The sequence below is a fragment of the Glandiceps talaboti genome, chromosome 17 (assembly GCF_964340395.1).
Source record: "Glandiceps talaboti chromosome 17, keGlaTala1.1, whole genome shotgun sequence".
NCBI lineage: Eukaryota > Metazoa > Hemichordata > Enteropneusta > Spengelidae > Glandiceps > Glandiceps talaboti.
In genome coordinates, this window is record NC_135565.1 from 19,277,209 (window position 1) to 19,294,399 (window position 17,191).

Here is a 17,191-nt window from a genome sequence, read left to right on the forward strand (position 1 = left end):
TTAAATTTCAGCATCTTGTGACGGGGTTTATAGTCAGAAAGTGGTGAAAACCGGACTTACTATGATTGTATAAGGGGAGAGGTGACCCCTTCTACTTTGGGATCACGGTTTACTTCAACTCCACCATCAATGGAGATGTTAGTACCTTCCGTGTTCTTTATAATATTCTGAGATAATATACCATACCTGTACACATTGCAAGCCCAAATGCCATCGAATTCATGGCTGCTGTTGCACCGGCACCTTCTGGGAAGTATGACGAAAAGGCTACATAGAACACTCCCATTGTACTCAGTCCACCAACTCCCAAGAACTGGAAAACATGGCCACAAAAAACTATCACATATTTGTAAGAACCAGCTGTGTCACCTTTCGCCATATCGAATGCTAAAACCGTCTCCAATCTTGAAGACGAGTAAAACCCAAGATTTGGGTGACTTTTGAGCAATGAAGCGTACGACGTTATGATTTCATCCGTCGTCTGAGACTCGATTATGTAGGTTCGTTATTCTCACAAATCCTCAAGGGCATGAGCATGTGTTATTGTTGAAGCAACGACACATACATATAATTAGAAAGGGCGTATATGAAGTGCCGCCAAACAGAGGCTAGTATTAAGGTCAGCATGACTTTTGTAAGTGTGACATGATCTATCCGTGGTCACGTGCGTTATACAACGCCATGTTCGTAAATGTTTTTAGGGAGTCTGCGGTAATTACAATCGGGGGGGGGGGGTCAGGTCCGTGCTGTTACGTAAAATATGACCCTCCCCCGATTCCGTCGAACTAAAAGTGACCCTCCCTCAATCCCTTTCCCTAAAACATAAGGGACCGGTCAGTTTCTTCGGCCTGGGGGGGGGAGACCGGTGGATTGGGAGGGGGGGTCACCCTGTTTTTGAAATTGGCAGTGGGGGGGGGGGGTCATGCTGTTTTCAAAATTGTAGATGGGGGGGGGGTCATTGTGTTTTAGATTGTGATGGAAGAAAAAAATCCTTTTTCTACAATGGCATATAGCCTTGTCTGAAATGTGGTAAACATGTCAATATTTGTTTTTCTCCCTGTTTCTTACATGAATTCTTACTTATTAGTTCAAGCATAACTATAAATATATATATACATGTATTACCTAGCTACCACACTAGTTACAGAACATGCCATGTAAATGCTTGGCTGTTTCACAATCAGTGCTTCACTTATATTGCACTTTGGGGCAAAAGTGAACTTGAAGGTTTCGTAATGGTAATCTTCATAAATAGTTTATAAAAGAAGTTAATCTAAAATGTTCCCTACTCGTCACTGTGAACTTGTCAGAAGGGATTAATACACTTTCTATTTTGGACACTACATGTTATTGACACTACAAATCACCACATCTCATCAGATTCCAGTTTCTATTATACACTAGGTATGACCACCTAAAGTTCTCTAACATACCGATGACTTTATTTACTATACATGCAATATTAATGCCACTATACCAATGTTACAGGGCCATTTTTATGTGACATGGGAAACTCATTTAAAACTTACATTTACGTTAGCTATTCGAAGCTTGGAAATATTAACTCAAATGCTATGAATAACCTAAACATTGCCTTAATAGAAGCAAAAAACTGCTGATCTGCCAGGGGGAAAACGCCCAAGGACTCATTCACCCCCATAGGTCACTCAAGCATTCAACCAACACTCAGATGCACCAACAACCTTTTTACAGTCATAATGGTATTAAACTTTTCTTAAATATTTTCACCCAATTCTAATTTGAGATGATAGTCTTTTAAAGATGTGAAATGTTTACCAAGCAAGATAGTCTAAAATTGCCTTAAACTCCAAATCTCCCCTACCAATGATACTACCGGTAGATGTGCTGACCTTCACTACATGTAAATAAATGATGCCATTCAAGATGCTATCAAACTTAATATTTCAAATATATTTTTTTCTTTTTACATGTTGGTGCTGTCTTGTAAAGCTTGGAAATTATTGTCTGAAAGGGCCTGAATAGTCTCAAAATTGACTTTTCAGAGTAAAATACCTCCAGGGCTTCTAGGGGGAGACCCCCTAGGACCCCCATAACAGATGTACATATTCCCTGCTCAAGCTTTCCAGTATCTTTCACTGTCAAGATGATATTAAACTCCTTTTGGAATATATTTACCCTGTTTAGTCAATAATTATAATTATGATAGTGTTAACCCGGGATCTTATAAAGTAGATGCAAGACAGTCAAGCAGTCCACACTGAGCCACGATAAAAAATACCTGTCATGTGAATATTATATATATGGGGGGGGGGGGGGGTCATCATGTTTTAGAATTAAGTGATGGGGGGGGGGGTCAGCCTGTTTTTGAATTTACAGATGGGGGGGGGGGGGGTCAGTGACTTTTTGTCAGCTCAATTTAAGAATCCACCCCCCCCCCCCAGGCTGAAGAAACTGACCGGTCCCTAACACGCCTGTTAAAATATTTTTAAAAAACAAGATATCCATTACTTTAAAGGTATGGAAAAGGACATCAGTCCCAGAACCAATGGTTTAAAGGACTTAATCCCACCGCTGCCACCATGTTATAAGTTTTAAAGGTATTGGTTATGCATCCAAAACACCTTGATTTCAATGTTTCAGTAATCTGTGAATACTGCCTCTATTCCTTAATTCACATCTATTGCTTTCTTTTATTGCTTGTTTTCGATTTTGTTGTTGGAGGGTTCTTGCCACCTGTCTACTCGGAGGAGGGGGGGGGGGGTTGTGGGTATATTTTTAAAATCATCATGCAATTACTACTCAAGAGAAAACAATGCTTTTGGTTGGAGTAGTAAATTGGATTCCACCAAAGCTCTAGAACCAATTTGTTTTTGGTGACAAATACTTTAAACACGAATTCTTGTGTGTTTTATTGGTGTCACACATGATATGCCTATTGCAAATAAGCAGAGTACCAAATAAAGTCAGTAATGCTTTTGTTCCATAGTTCTTTGTATCACAAAAGCAATTGTATATCATGCATCAATCATGTCATATCATACCATATTTATACCAGACAAGACAATGTCATACCAAATCATAACATATCATATCATATATATCATATTGCACCATATTATGTCATACCAAATCATATACCTCATACTATATGTAGTATACTATATATCAAATCACACCACATCATACCATATTTTATCATATCATATATCATATTATATATCACACCACGTCACATCAGATCAGATCAGATCACATCATATCACACCACACCACACCACACCACATCACATCACATCATATCACACCACACCACACCACACCGCATCAGATCACATCACATCACATCATACTATTCAATAATCCAAAATAATTACACTGGAGTTTCAAACACCTCAAAATAGTCACAAATCACATATTTCCAACAAATATTTCGCTTTCAATATTTTTATAACATAATCACAATCCATTTTATAATGACAATTATCTACAATAATATTTATTTTCTGTATATACAACATACTTAACCGGGATTTACCATTCTTCATTCCTGGGTAAACAATGCAGTAATTTAAATTACAGAAGTAAGCAGCTGTACTACATGTATATCATTTACATACAGTATGCATGAATGACAATGAAATGGTAAACAAAATGTAAAATAACAAGTAGTAATTATCTAAAAAACATTCCAACTTATAACACTCTGTTTGAGCAATAATCTATAATACAGTCATTACATGTATATTATAATGTGGCCTCTACTGTTCTATGCAGTAGTATGCCCTCTCATAACTAACAACTTTTTTTTGTCATGGGTCTAAATAGCAAAACTGTGTTTTCTTGTGAGTTACTACATAGCAAGGGATCAGATAACATCAAGTTTTATTGGATTACTAGGAATTGCTGGGAGTAAGTGGTGCTTCACCTAGAGTGTATATTACTATACAGTACTTGATCATTCCAGCTTCTGCCATTGGCACCACATCCTATGTCTCTGGCACAGTAATAAGATAACAATTAATCAATCAATCAATCAATCAATCAATCAATCAATCAATCAATCAATCAAAAAATTTATAGAGTGCCTGTATCCAATATGAAGTAGAGTTCAGAGGTGCTGTACAGTTAAATATTGAAAACATTTCAAATAAGTATGTTTTAAGGTTCTTCCTGAAAGCATTGGCTGTGAAGATCCAGTGGCAATTCGTTCCAAAGACGTGGTGCAGCACATGAGAAAGCATAGCCACCAAACAAGGGTTTCTGTTCACATGCAATTATCTTATTCCCGTAGTCTGTATTTTGTTCACATGCACTTTTCAGATCACATATTGACTTGCTCACATGCACTCTTCAAGATCAGGTTGTCTGGTTCTATTTTCCATGTCTTCATTCTTAGCATGTTTCTTTAGTAAATCCATCACTTCACTGTTGTATTCCTCAGGTGTTGGTTTGTTACCTAGAAATACACATCAGTTAGAAATTATCATTTTTCTTCATTCAGCCAAGGAAATATGATTTATATAATGTACCTTGTCACTACAAATCAGCAGACTCGATATAACCCTGTACATCATAAGCATTTTACAGGTAAATGAAGAAAGATATTGGTGAAAGATGTAAGCATAATGTATGAAAAATATAGAAAATAATGGTAAATTGGAACATATGATTGGAAGGTTTGTTACACTTACCTACAGCCCAATAATACAACTCCCACTCATTGGAAGGTTTGTTACACTTACCTACAGCCCAGTAATACAACTCCCACTCATTGGAAGGTTTGTTACACTTACCTACAGCCCAATAATACAACTCCCACTCATTGGAAGGTTTGTTACACTTACCTACAGCCCAGTAATACAACTCCCACTCATTGGAAGGTTTGTTACACTTACCTACAGCCCAGTAATACAACTGCCAATCATTGGAAGGTTTGTTACACTTACCTACAGCCCAGTAATACAACTCCCAAATATTGGAAGGTTTGTTACACTTACCTACAGCCCAATAATACAATTCCCAATCATTGGAAGGGTTTGTTACACTTACCTACAGCCCAGTAATACAATTCCCAATCATTGGAAGGGTTTGTTACACTTACCTACAGCCCAATAATACAACTCCCAATCATTGGAAGGTTTGTTACACTTACCTACAGCCCAGTAATACAACTCCCAATCATTGGAAGGGTTTGTTACACTTACCTACAGCCCAGTAATACAATTCCCAATCATTGGAAGGGTTTGTTACACTTACCTACAGCCCAATAATACAACTCCCAATCATTGGAAGGTTTGTTACACTTACCTACAGCCCAATAATACAACTCCCAATCATTGGAAGGGTTTGTTACACTTACCTACAGCCCAGTAATACAACTCCCAATCATTGGAAGGTTTGTTATACTTACCTACAGCCCAGTAATACAATTCCCAATCATTGGAAGGGTTTGTTACACTTACCTACAGCCCAGTAATACAACTCCCAATCATTGGAAGGTTTGTTACACTTACCTACAGCCCAATAATACAACTCCCAATCATTGGAAGGTTTGTTACACTTACCTACAGCCCAGTAATACAACTCCCAATCATTGGAAGGTCTGTTACACCTACCTACAGCCCAGTAATACAACTACCAATCATTGCAAGGTTTGTTACACTTACCTACAGCCCAGTAATACAATTCCCAATCATTGCAAGGTTTGTTACACTTACCCACAGCCCAATAATACAACTCCCAATCATTGCAAGGTTTGTTACACTTACCTACAGCCCAGTAATACAACTCCCAATCATTGCAAGGTTTGTTACACTTACCCACAGCCCAATAATACAACTCCCAATCATTGCAAGGTTTGTTACACTTACCTACAGCCCAATAATACAACTCCCAATCATTGGAAGGTTTGTTACACTTACCTACAGCCCAGTAATACAACTCCCACTCATTGGAAGGTTTGTTACACTTACCTACAGCCCAGGAATACAACTCCCAATCATTGGAAGGTTTGTTACACTTACCCACAGCCCAATAATACAACTCCCAATCATTGCAAGGTTTGTTACACTTACCTACAGCCCAATAATACAACTCCCAATCATTGGAAGGTTTGTTACACTTACCCACAGCCCAATAATACAACTCCCAATCATTGCAAGGTTTGTTACACTTACCTACAGCCCAGTAATACAACTCCCAATCATTGGAAGGTTTGTTACACTTACCTACAGCCCAGTAATACAACTCCCAATCATTGGAAGGTTTGTTACACTTACCTACAGCCCAGTAATACAACTCCCAATCATTGGAAGGTTTGTTACACTTACCTACAGCCCAATAATACAACTCCCAATCATTGGAAGGTTTGTTACACTTACCTACAGCCCAGTAATACAATTCCCAATCATTGGAAAGTTTGTTACACTTACCTACAGCCCAATAATACAACTCCCAATCATTGGAAGGTTTGTTATACCTACCTACAGCCCAATAATACAACTCCCAATCATTGGAAGGTTTGTTACACTTACCTACAGCCCAGTAATACAACTCCCAATCATTGGAAGGTTTGTTACACTTACCTACAGCCCAATAATACAACTCCCAATCATTGGAAGGTTTGTTACACTTACCTACAGCCCAGTAATACAACTCCCAATCATTGGAAGGTTTGTTACACTTACCTACAGCCCAGTAATACAACTCCCAATCATTGGAAGGTCTGTTACACTTACCTACAGCCCAATAATACAACTCCCAATCATTGCAAGGTTTGTTACACTTACCTACAGCCCAATAATACAACTCCCAATCATTGCAAGGTTTGTTACACTTACCTACAGCCCAATAATACAACTCCCAATCATTGGAAGGTTTGTTACACTTACCTACAGCCCAATAATACAACTCCCAATCATTGCAAGGTTTGTTACACTTACCTACAGCCCAGTAATACAACTCCCAATCATTGGAAGGTTTGTTACACTTACCTACAGCCCAGTAATACAACTCCCAATCATTGCAAGGTTTGTTACACTTACCTACAGCCCAGTAATACAACTCCCAATCATTGGAAGGTTTGTTACACTTACCTACAGCCCAGTAATACAACTCCCAATCATTGGAAGGGTTTGTTACACTTACCTACAGCCCAGTAATACAACTCCCAATCATTGGAAGGTTTGTTATACTTACCTACAGCCCAGTAATACAACTCCCAATCATTGGAAGGTTTGTTACACTTACCTACAGCCCAATAATACAACTCCCAATCATTGCAAGGTTTGTTACACTTACCTACAGCCCAGTAATACAACTCCCAATCATTGGAAGGTTTGTTACACTTACCTACAGCCCAGTAATACAACTCCCAATCATTGGAAGGTTTGTTACACTTACCTACAGCCCAGTAATACAACTCCCAATCATTGGAAGGTTTCTTACACTTACCTACAGCCCAGTAATACAACTCCCAATCATTGGAAGGGTTTGTTACACTTACCTACAGCCCAGTAATACAACTCCCAAATATTGGAAGGTTTGTTACACTTACCTACAGCCCAGTAATACAACTCCCAATCATTGGAAGGTTTATTTATTAGAGTGTCATATATCTTCAACTGTTCTGCAGTAAATGTCTGTAAATATCTTGCAGCAAATGTACTGATGAGATAAAAAAATAATTCTACTTCATAGGCAAACAAATAGAGTATTGTTTTTACACTGTTAAACCAGAGAGGGGAGGGAGGAAGATGGTAATGAATACATCATACAGTTATTAAAGGTAAGTGATATTATAAAAATGGAGAGAGAGAGAGAGAGAGAGAGAGAGAGAGAGAGAGAGAGAGAGAGAGAGAGAGAGAGAGAGAGAGAGAGAGAGAGAGAGAGAGAGAGAGAGAGAGAGAGAGAGAGAGGTGATGAGAAAAAGTCAAGCGCAGAAACAGAAACAGAGACTTTGACAGAAAATGACAGTGAGACACAAAATATACTGTATGCACACACATATAGCGAAATGCAAATGACTTAGGTCATATTCCTTATATCCCCTTCTAAAATCTGTCCTAAACATTGCATACATACACAAACATACACATACTACAGGTCATTTAAATTGTCCAATGTTTCTAGGCACAGAGTACAACTGATTGTCTCACCCCAATAAAAGACCATTTTCAAGCATTCCCCTTTTCCTACTTTGGTAAAGTAATCTTGCTTTTTGTGACTGGATCGTTTCGTTAGCTGGTGCTTTCCATTCCGGAACTGATGGTTCTGACTGACCTGTGTTATCAATTACATAATTTGAATACAGTCTATGACCTTGACTTAGTGCTGGGATTGTGATCTGAAATATTAATACACAATTTATTTACGGTTAGTGAAAGGAGTATCTGACTGCAGTTTGCCATGGTCTGATAACCAAATTTCTGGCCTTTTTACAGGTAAACATCACATGAGGGTGTCCAGGATTTGGCAAAGTGAGGGCTAAAAATTTCAAATTGGTATCTGATCATATGCTATTATTATGAAACAGTTAAAGCGATCTAAATGAAAGAACAGTATGTTCTTTAAAAAACATTTCAATACGTAATACTGCCCCCTCTGGAACTAGACTAAATTTCAGCATATATTGTAGTTAAGTTGGGTCAATACGAAATCATTCCTGTCACACAAATATATATTAAACAAGCTACTTCTCTGCTGGAAAAAATGAAGATAGGTCTACGGTTTACTAGGCGTGTTTTAGGCCTTCATATCATTTCACAGGCACTCAAATCAATGTGTAGGAAAAAAATATGTATTGTATGTAAATAAGACAAGGTTTAAACAGTCTGTGGCTCGTTAGGTTGTCCGAACCTTCAAACCTTGTCTTATTTACATACACATTTTTTTTTAAATCATACACATTGATTCGAGTGCCTGTGTATCATTTGATTTTGTTATGCCCTGGAAATACGTACTGTGTACAGACGATATGGCACATGATCTGGAGTAAATAATACAGCTAGTTTATTCTAGAATTGTACTTAATATGTGACTTTGAGTTTCATTAACGGTAAATGCAGACCAAAATACGACAACAACACCTCACTTACCTGTCTTTGCAGTAAACTTCGCGATAGACCCACACCGCTTCTCAACAAGGCAGCCATTTTGACACTTTATATAACATAATATATAGCGCCCTCTACGGTGTTTTTACATTTTGACTCCGTGTACCATTCCTTCTTGAACAAGTGCAAAGACATACAAGAACTCGAATAACAAAAGGTAATTAGTGAAATCGTTGTAATATATGAAACCACACATCGAGAACAAAACAGAAATGACATGAATATATTTATTACATAAAATTTGAGATTTTGAATTTTCTTTATTCCATTTTCAAGTACATGTATAAATTTGTGAAATTACAAATCATCATATTTACATAAATATCACATTTGACAAATCTTGAGTTCTTTGCAATTTCTTTTCATGTGTGTGTGTGTGTGGCAAGTCGGTCAGTCAGTACAGCGTGTGTTTGCATATGTATACATTCGTGAAAATATACATAATCATATGTTTGTAGAATGGTGTGTTTATATTTCTTATTTAATTCTAATAAATAATAGATGATCTTTATTATAAAACTTACAAATCTCAAGGACACGCTTCCTAGAATTTTTGACAATTTCAAAATCTTTCTCAATTTGAGTTGTCTAAGACAGCAAAGTACCATTACATCTAAGTACTAAATTAGGTTACAAGTTATGTACACTTTTAAAAAAATAGAGTTATTTAAACTTGAAACAAACAGTCACTTATTTGAAGTTTTACAGTGCGTATACTGTTATCATTTTACATTAGGGCTGTGCTAGGTGTAACTGGAGTATTAGTTTTCTGACCGGACAACCAACAATTTATTTACTGAGACGTGTACGACAGTGTCATTCTCGCAAACCAGAGTTATTATTTCTACCACTACATTTCGAAGGCTTGTTAAGAACACTGCCGTAAAACAGGCCGTGGTTTGCGATGATGGACAGTGTGCCCTCGAAGCCAATTTGATGCGCCACAAATGCACACAATATCTAGTGATGCTCCAAAATTTGGTGTTCCCTATCTCATCGTACATGGTGAAATGCCAGCTTTTTATTATTTTGACTCGCAACAAAATTTGGCTATTATTAGAGGGTACGCTGTTATGAGTAATTTGTTATATTGAACAAAACAGAAAATGTTCCAGTTTCAGGTAGTGCAGCTTTACATAAAGAGGAGATACATAATAACATGTGGCGTTAATTATAAAATATACAATGTTTACATTCCATTGCCAATGAATAAGTCAGGAAAATAAACCACAAATGAATTCTGTTGATAACTTACCATTTTATAAATGTTATCAAATAAATACTGAAATCCTGATAAAAAATATAAAATCTGGATGACTGATACTTGATTCATTTCATGAAGTACAAAGAATACTGAGATAAACTGACCACAAAAGTACTAGCATTATAAATGAACCATAGAAAAGTACTAGTGTTATAAATGAACCATACAAAAGTAACTTATCGCTGAGCAGAAACTGATTGGAACAAGTGAAATTGAGATTTGACATGAATAAATAGCAGAGACCTAAACTAACCCAAACATCGAATGGCAATAATTAAATATTTATTTGTCATTTATCTATTGATTGGTACAGAATTGGAAAAGACAAGTTTCCATTAATAGTTTACAGCTTGTTACACCATGCACAAGACAAGTTATTGTCATTGAACAGAAAATATGGATTATATACCTTGGTAATTCTACATCACTACAACCCATCTTGTCTCTGTCATCAGTTCCAAGGTGCTCAAACTACGAGTCAAAACATTCTACATCACCATAATTTTCCCAATTTCTCATAAATTATGCTTGAGGAGGTATAATTATATTATTTCCTATTATTTTTCTTCATTCAGCTGGAAAATACTTGTGACCTAAGGGTTTTGTCCCTACTTGTTTAATGACACATAGTAGTGACATGGCCCCTTAGGTCACCCTTTTTTCCTTGGCTGAATGAAGAAAAATATTGAGGTTGTGCTGCCTTCACTGATGATATAGAACAAAACTGTACCATAAACTACCAATATGCCAGTACAGACTTAATAGGAATTTATGAAATATAAGTTTGTACATTTAGCTGGAACAATGGATGGATTGTTCTAGAGTTCTATATCTGTAAGTTGTTTCCAATGATGAGTCATACCATGTACCATTCCAATGATATCATAAAACCATACCATACATAAACAATGTTTGTTGTCATAAATCGTCTTTTCATTAGCTGCTCTTTTTCTTGTCTTTGCTCAGAGCTTGCAGTGTGTTTTGTGTTACAGACCTAAATGTAGGAAATACAGAAATGACAAGATTTACTTACATCGTTAATGTGGTACGTGTTGACACACAAAATGGATGATGAATAAGTACACACAAATGCACGAGTCCATCTCTCTCTCTCTCTCTCTCTCTCTCTCTCTCTCTCTCTCTCTCTCTCTCTCTCTCTCTCTCTCTCTCTCTCTCTCTCTCTCTCTCTCTCTCTCTCTCTCTCTCTCTCTCTCTCTCTCTCTCTCTCTCTCTCTCTCTCTCTCTCTCTCTCACACACACACACACACATCAGCAATGTATCACGTATTTGAACAAAAAATCTGTGTTCTTACATGTATAAAAAGTTCATGAATATTTGTTATTTGTAATTAGCATTTTGTTAGTCTAGAAACTATCTGTGGCATCAAATCTCAAAATCTCTTCACCCCATCTAGCTCAAAGAGAAATCATGAACCAACAGTTGTTCATGCAAATGAGTAAATCTCCAACTGTTAGAATGATGTAAACAAAGTATAAGTCACATGGTATCTCATGGTGGGTAGGTGGCTTCAGTTGAAATTTGAATTCCAATCTCAGGGACAGTCATTGAGCTCAACATGAAATAGAGAGATCTTGAGAATTGATGCCACAGATAGCATCTACACTAGCATTTTGTATACTTGTTTTAGCCATAATTCTTTTACGGTAGCCACATAAATTGATTGATAAAAATGCTGATCTTGAAATGGACAAAAACAAGTCACTTGTTTGCCTTACCTGAGCGCAAAGGTTGGTACATGAGGTGCATAGGCCACAAATATCTGATACTTGTCTTGTTGTAGTGCATAGCATTTATAATCATCACCACATAGGTATGTCTCTTTCACTTTGTGAGACAGGGATGCATGGAGGTCAAAGGTCACTTCTGATGAGAAAGAGACAGGAAAGAATTTTGGACTGGATTACAATAAAATAAATAGTTGTGATTTCTAGCTTTGTATAGCATGGCAAGTACAAAAGTTAATTTTCTGGCCTATATACATGTAAACAGTTTACAGCAGGCATTATTGAACTTGGAAATGCACATATGGTCACCAAGACTGGGCAAGCGTACCCAAGATCCCTAGTGTTGGAGCAGGAGGAAACCAGAGTACATGTGGAATTATGAAAACCTGTGTTGTTCACTAGGATCATACTGAGCATCACCCATATTACATGTACATAAAGATCTTGGAAAAGTTCAGTGGTAAGAGGCACATGAGCTAACCACACAGCCACTGACAACCAAATAACAATATGAAAACGCATCACTGCAAGTGATCACTGGTACATACATGTATGTAATGCAATTCTTTACCTTCTTTCTCTGGGCTATGTACAGGTGGATAATAACATATCTTTACCTTCTTTCTCAGGGCTATGTACAGGTGGATAATAACATATCTTTACCTTCTTTCTCAGGGCTATGTACAGGTGGATAATAACATATCTTTACCTTCTTTCTCAGGGCTATGTACAGGTGGATAATAACATATCTTTACCTTTTTTCTCTGGGCTATGTACAGGTGGATAATAACATATCTTTACCTTCTTTCTCAGGGCTATGTACAGGTGGATAATAACATATCTTTACCTTCTTTCTCAGGGCTATGTACAGGTGGATAATAAGTACCAACAACTGTCCTATAGAATGTCTTCAAGACATCTCTTCTTCTATTAACACTTAGCATTCTATGTAAAGGATGTTTCTCTTCTGAAGGATTGGGGTGTATAGTTGCAAGACATCGATGATTCTCTGTATTCACCAAAATAAACCTACAAAAGAACCACATCAAGTTTTGATGAAGGACTTACTGACCAGTGTTTCTTTCAGATCTTTTCATAAGATGGCAAGTGTGTGTGTGTGTGTGTGTGTGTGTGTGTGTGTGTGTGTGTGTGTGTGTGTGTGTGTGTGTGTGTGTGTGTGTGTGTGTGTGTGTGTGTGTGTGTGTGTGTGTGTGTGTGTGTGTGTGTGTGTGTGTGTGTGTGTGTGTGTGTGTGTGTGTGTGTGTGTGGAGATCACCTTCAGTGGTCATTTTCATAATCTTCTGATATCATTACTTTTGATAATATATTGTTTCAATCTTCCCTCACTAGCATAATCACCAGGATATGGTATATCACATTTGTTGAATTCGAATATCAACCTCTGTAGTGGATAGAAAATTCCTGGATTTGTTGACTTACCCTAAAATTCCAATATCAACCTCTGTAGTGGATGGGAAATTCCTGGGATGAGTTCTGGCACAACTTTTTAACAATTCCAAAGCTGCCTTCCAGTGTTGATCTACTAATTTCTCTCTTACTTCCTCCAATGTTGGTGTTGGTCCACACAGTACACATGCTTCAACCTCATGTACCAATTGAAATGTAAGTAGTCTATGTGGAATCTGAAAAACAGACAATCATGTTTAACGTTATGGACACTCTTATGTGAACATACACCAAAACATCACTGGAGAAAACAGATACAAACACATAAATCATGTGACCTAATGTGTACAAAAGAAAACAACTTACAAACAAACAAACCATATGAGTGAGAAATACAAACAAACAAACCATGTGAATGAGAAGTACAAACAAACAAACCATGTGAGTGAGAAATACAAACAAACAAACCATGTGAATGAGAAGTACAAATAAACAAACCATGTGAGTGAGAAGTACAAACAAACAAACCATGTGAGTGAGAAGTACAAACAAACAAACCATGTGAGTGAGAAGTACAAACAAACGAACCATGTGAGTGAGAAGTACAAACAAACAAACCTTTGGACTGCTATGTGGGAGATAGACAGCTACATCTCTAGAAGACACAGCAGGAAGTGATCTGTGTAGAAGTGAAAGAAGAGCTAATTCTTGGCCAGTTAAGTCCCACCATTTTTGGGTTGCCACGGCAACTCTACCAGCAATAGATAAACAACCATATGTACTGTCAGCAGCATTCACAAAAGCCTCTAAATGATCCTAGAATGGCAAGAAAAGGAACAGAATAACAATGTCATAATCTACTCCACATGTTAGACCTGGTGATGCTTTGTTTACTGGGCTAAAGCTACTCCAAATTTCTGGACCATTTTGAGCTGAGTTTTGTTTAGTCTGTAAGATACACTGTGTTGTGCTGCCCTCACCAGCCTGCTTTTTTTCTGACTGTGAGGGCGCCCCATAATGGTGTACATTACAGTTTTGTTTGAACAATCCAGTTTTTATTTGTGTATTTATGCTAGATAAACAATATATTGAGCAAACTGACTTTAAATAATGCTTAAACTTGTATTAAAGTTGACATCAATCTTACCTGTAACTGTGGATTCTCTGGACTAATATGTATATCTACAGAATCTGTTAGATCACCAAAATAATTTGTATCATCTAGTAACGTATCTACCAGTTTATAACAGGCCTGTAAAACAATTTAATTCAGTCTAAATGAAATGACTTACTAAACTTAATTTCTCAGTAACGCCTCCAGAGGGCACTATCACACACTGTGCTATAGCAGCCTAGAATACTGTTGTGAAGTGGTCAAGTCCTGTGTTTAACTTCTGGTATCAGGTATATTAAAATTCATGATTTGAATTTACAATAAATGCATGCACATGGTAATGATTAACTGTAGCCATGACAACAATTTACAACAAGAGACACTAAAATGTACTCTATGGTGGCATATGTGCAAATCCCATAGAACATAACTTAAATTGAATTATTTTGCAACAGTTGTTCTCAGAGAGTCGCATTGGTGCAAAACTTATCATTCCAGCAATAATTTTACTCAAAAAATATAGATAGAAATAAAGGTATACCTTTAAGTCTCTTTTCAACCTTTCCACATTTTTCACTGTAACTAGATCTTCTAGGCCAACTAGTAACACCTGAAATAGTGAAATGGAAAGACATAATGATAACAGGGAATGTCAACACTTCAATGCACACATGATATAGATGACACAGAAACTGTGGGTTTTGGACTGACGGGATTGTGGCACATATACTCTCTATTGACAATATGCAATTAGTACCAAAGTTGACAGGAGGTACAAGATCTAAAACAGTACATTATTCAGGGTTTGGATCATTCTTACACATACTTATAAGTTATAGTTTCTCTGCTTTGTGTCAAATGTTTAATGTATGTACATTGTATTATAGGTGTAAAAGAAAATACACAATGGTATGGGGGGGGGGGGTAATAGGAGGGAAGTTTGTTCTGTGGAATGAAAGTTCCTTGGGTGTGGAGGAGGGGTGGGGGGGGGGGTAGAAGAGGGAGGGTTGGACACAAGAGGCCACGGAGCCAGTTAAATGCCATTATCAGAGTTAGTATACAACTAGCAATAAAGTCATTACTTACCATTGCATTGAATACATTATCTAATAATCTGTAGAGATGTGTGTCAGTAGAACCATCATCACTCATAACAACTATCAAAGTTATACTATTATAAAAAAAATAGATATATTCAGATTATTAAAATTCAAAACATAAAAAATAGATATATTCAGATTATTAAAATTCAAACTCATCATCATCATCATCATCATCATCATCATCATCATCATCATCATCATCATCATCATCATCATCATCATCATCATCATCATCATCATCGTCATTTTTTACTGTTGATAAAGGTCAGCGACCTGTACAAAGTTCCAATTGGTAAGATGCAAGTGTCAATCCAGTGCGATTGTCACCAAGATAAGTTTTTCTATGCATTCATGTGAAATGAGGATCTCTAATTACATGTACTGATGACTTCTACATGCAAAGTGTTTGGGTTTACAACACCAAATACAATTTACATAGTTCTACAGTTCAAAACAATAAGAAACTTTCTTATGCATTCAAGATATGACAAACCGTTCATGGTAGACTTTCCATGCAATCTTAGCTTCATCTATAGTTGTACTAACCTTTCATGGTAGACTTTCCATGCAATCTTAGCTTCATCTGTGGTAGTACTCTGTAGTTTTACACCATGATTCTGTGCAAACATTTGAACTCCATTCAACATTCCTACCTCTGCAAAGGCCAACTGAAGAAGAAAAAATTAAACGTCAAAATTCAACATGGCACCAGTGAAGACTAGTTTTTTGACAAGAAAATATGTCATTTGAAATTTGATCACACAATTACTAGTATCTTTTATCAAGGACTTCTAACCAAAAACAACACTAACAATAAATTTCTAAATAAAGTTGTATTGCGAAAAAGTATATTTACAATCACCACCATACATCAAGATGGGTTTTCTTACTTTTCCTTGCAGGTATTTAATGTAACTTCATAAACTATCTCGCTAACATAAACTTCCAAGATGTACTTTGAAAATGTTGTTAGGGGTACACTAAAAAATATGTACTCTCTATTTTTCTAATCATTGTCTACAGGTGTCAAAATAAAACTCTGAAAAGTATTGAAATTCACTATACAGAAAGAGGACTGTGGACTTAGTATTTTATAATGATAAGTAAAAATATGCACTATGCGTTTATTTTCTCTTCCAATATTGAACTGGAGAGAGGTGCCACACCCCCACGAATAGTTCATGACATCTCCCTACGTCCTACGTGAGGTCAAAAATATTGGGATCTCACTGAACGGAGTAACGAACTTCTTGCAAACATTGGGAATGCATTACTTTTTTGCACAAAACGTTCAGATATATTATTCTATGATATTAAAACTACATATGGGTTTGGAATTACCGGTTTTATGTCTCCTTTGGACCTTGTAAACAACGGAACCCCTCCGCCTGCCGTCAAACAAACCAAATATGCCGCCATCTTGGTGTACACTGGTACTGATGACGTCACGAATAATAACGTT

General features: G+C 36.8%; 3 protein-coding genes across 3 annotated transcripts in view; all 3 read right to left on the bottom strand.

The window, feature by feature from the left end:
* The window catches only part of LOC144448168 (monocarboxylate transporter 12-like), a 4,084-nt gene extending 3,705 nt beyond the window's left edge, over positions 1-379 (bottom strand). Inside the window, exon 1 of the mRNA XM_078138322.1 lies at positions 187-379. Coding sequence (XP_077994448.1) covers positions 187-379 — 193 coding nt within the window. The remainder of the gene's footprint in view (positions 1-186) is intronic.
* Positions 380-3,533: 3,154 nt separating this feature from the next.
* On the bottom strand, positions 3,534-9,134 carry LOC144448516 (succinate dehydrogenase assembly factor 2, mitochondrial-like). The gene is made up of 4 exons (XM_078138784.1): positions 9,078-9,134; positions 8,139-8,326; positions 7,538-7,647; positions 3,534-4,438 (listed from the first exon to the last, which is right to left on the bottom strand). Exons 1-4 carry the CDS (start codon positions 9,132-9,134, stop codon positions 4,320-4,322), a joined length of 474 nt encoding a protein of 157 aa, XP_077994910.1. The 3' UTR covers positions 3,534-4,319.
* Positions 9,135-10,917: 1,783 nt separating this feature from the next.
* Positions 10,918-17,148, bottom strand: LOC144448587 (protein fuzzy homolog). Its single transcript, XM_078138864.1, has 10 exons — positions 17,071-17,148; positions 16,276-16,397; positions 15,713-15,797; positions 15,168-15,236; positions 14,660-14,764; positions 14,131-14,328; positions 13,546-13,748; positions 12,953-13,134; positions 12,097-12,244; positions 10,918-11,353 (listed from the first exon to the last, which is right to left on the bottom strand). The coding sequence occupies exons 1-10, from the start codon at positions 17,146-17,148 to the stop codon at positions 11,296-11,298; spliced, it is 1,248 nt and encodes a 415-aa protein (XP_077994990.1). The 3' UTR covers positions 10,918-11,295.
* Positions 17,149-17,191: the final 43 nt, after the last annotated feature.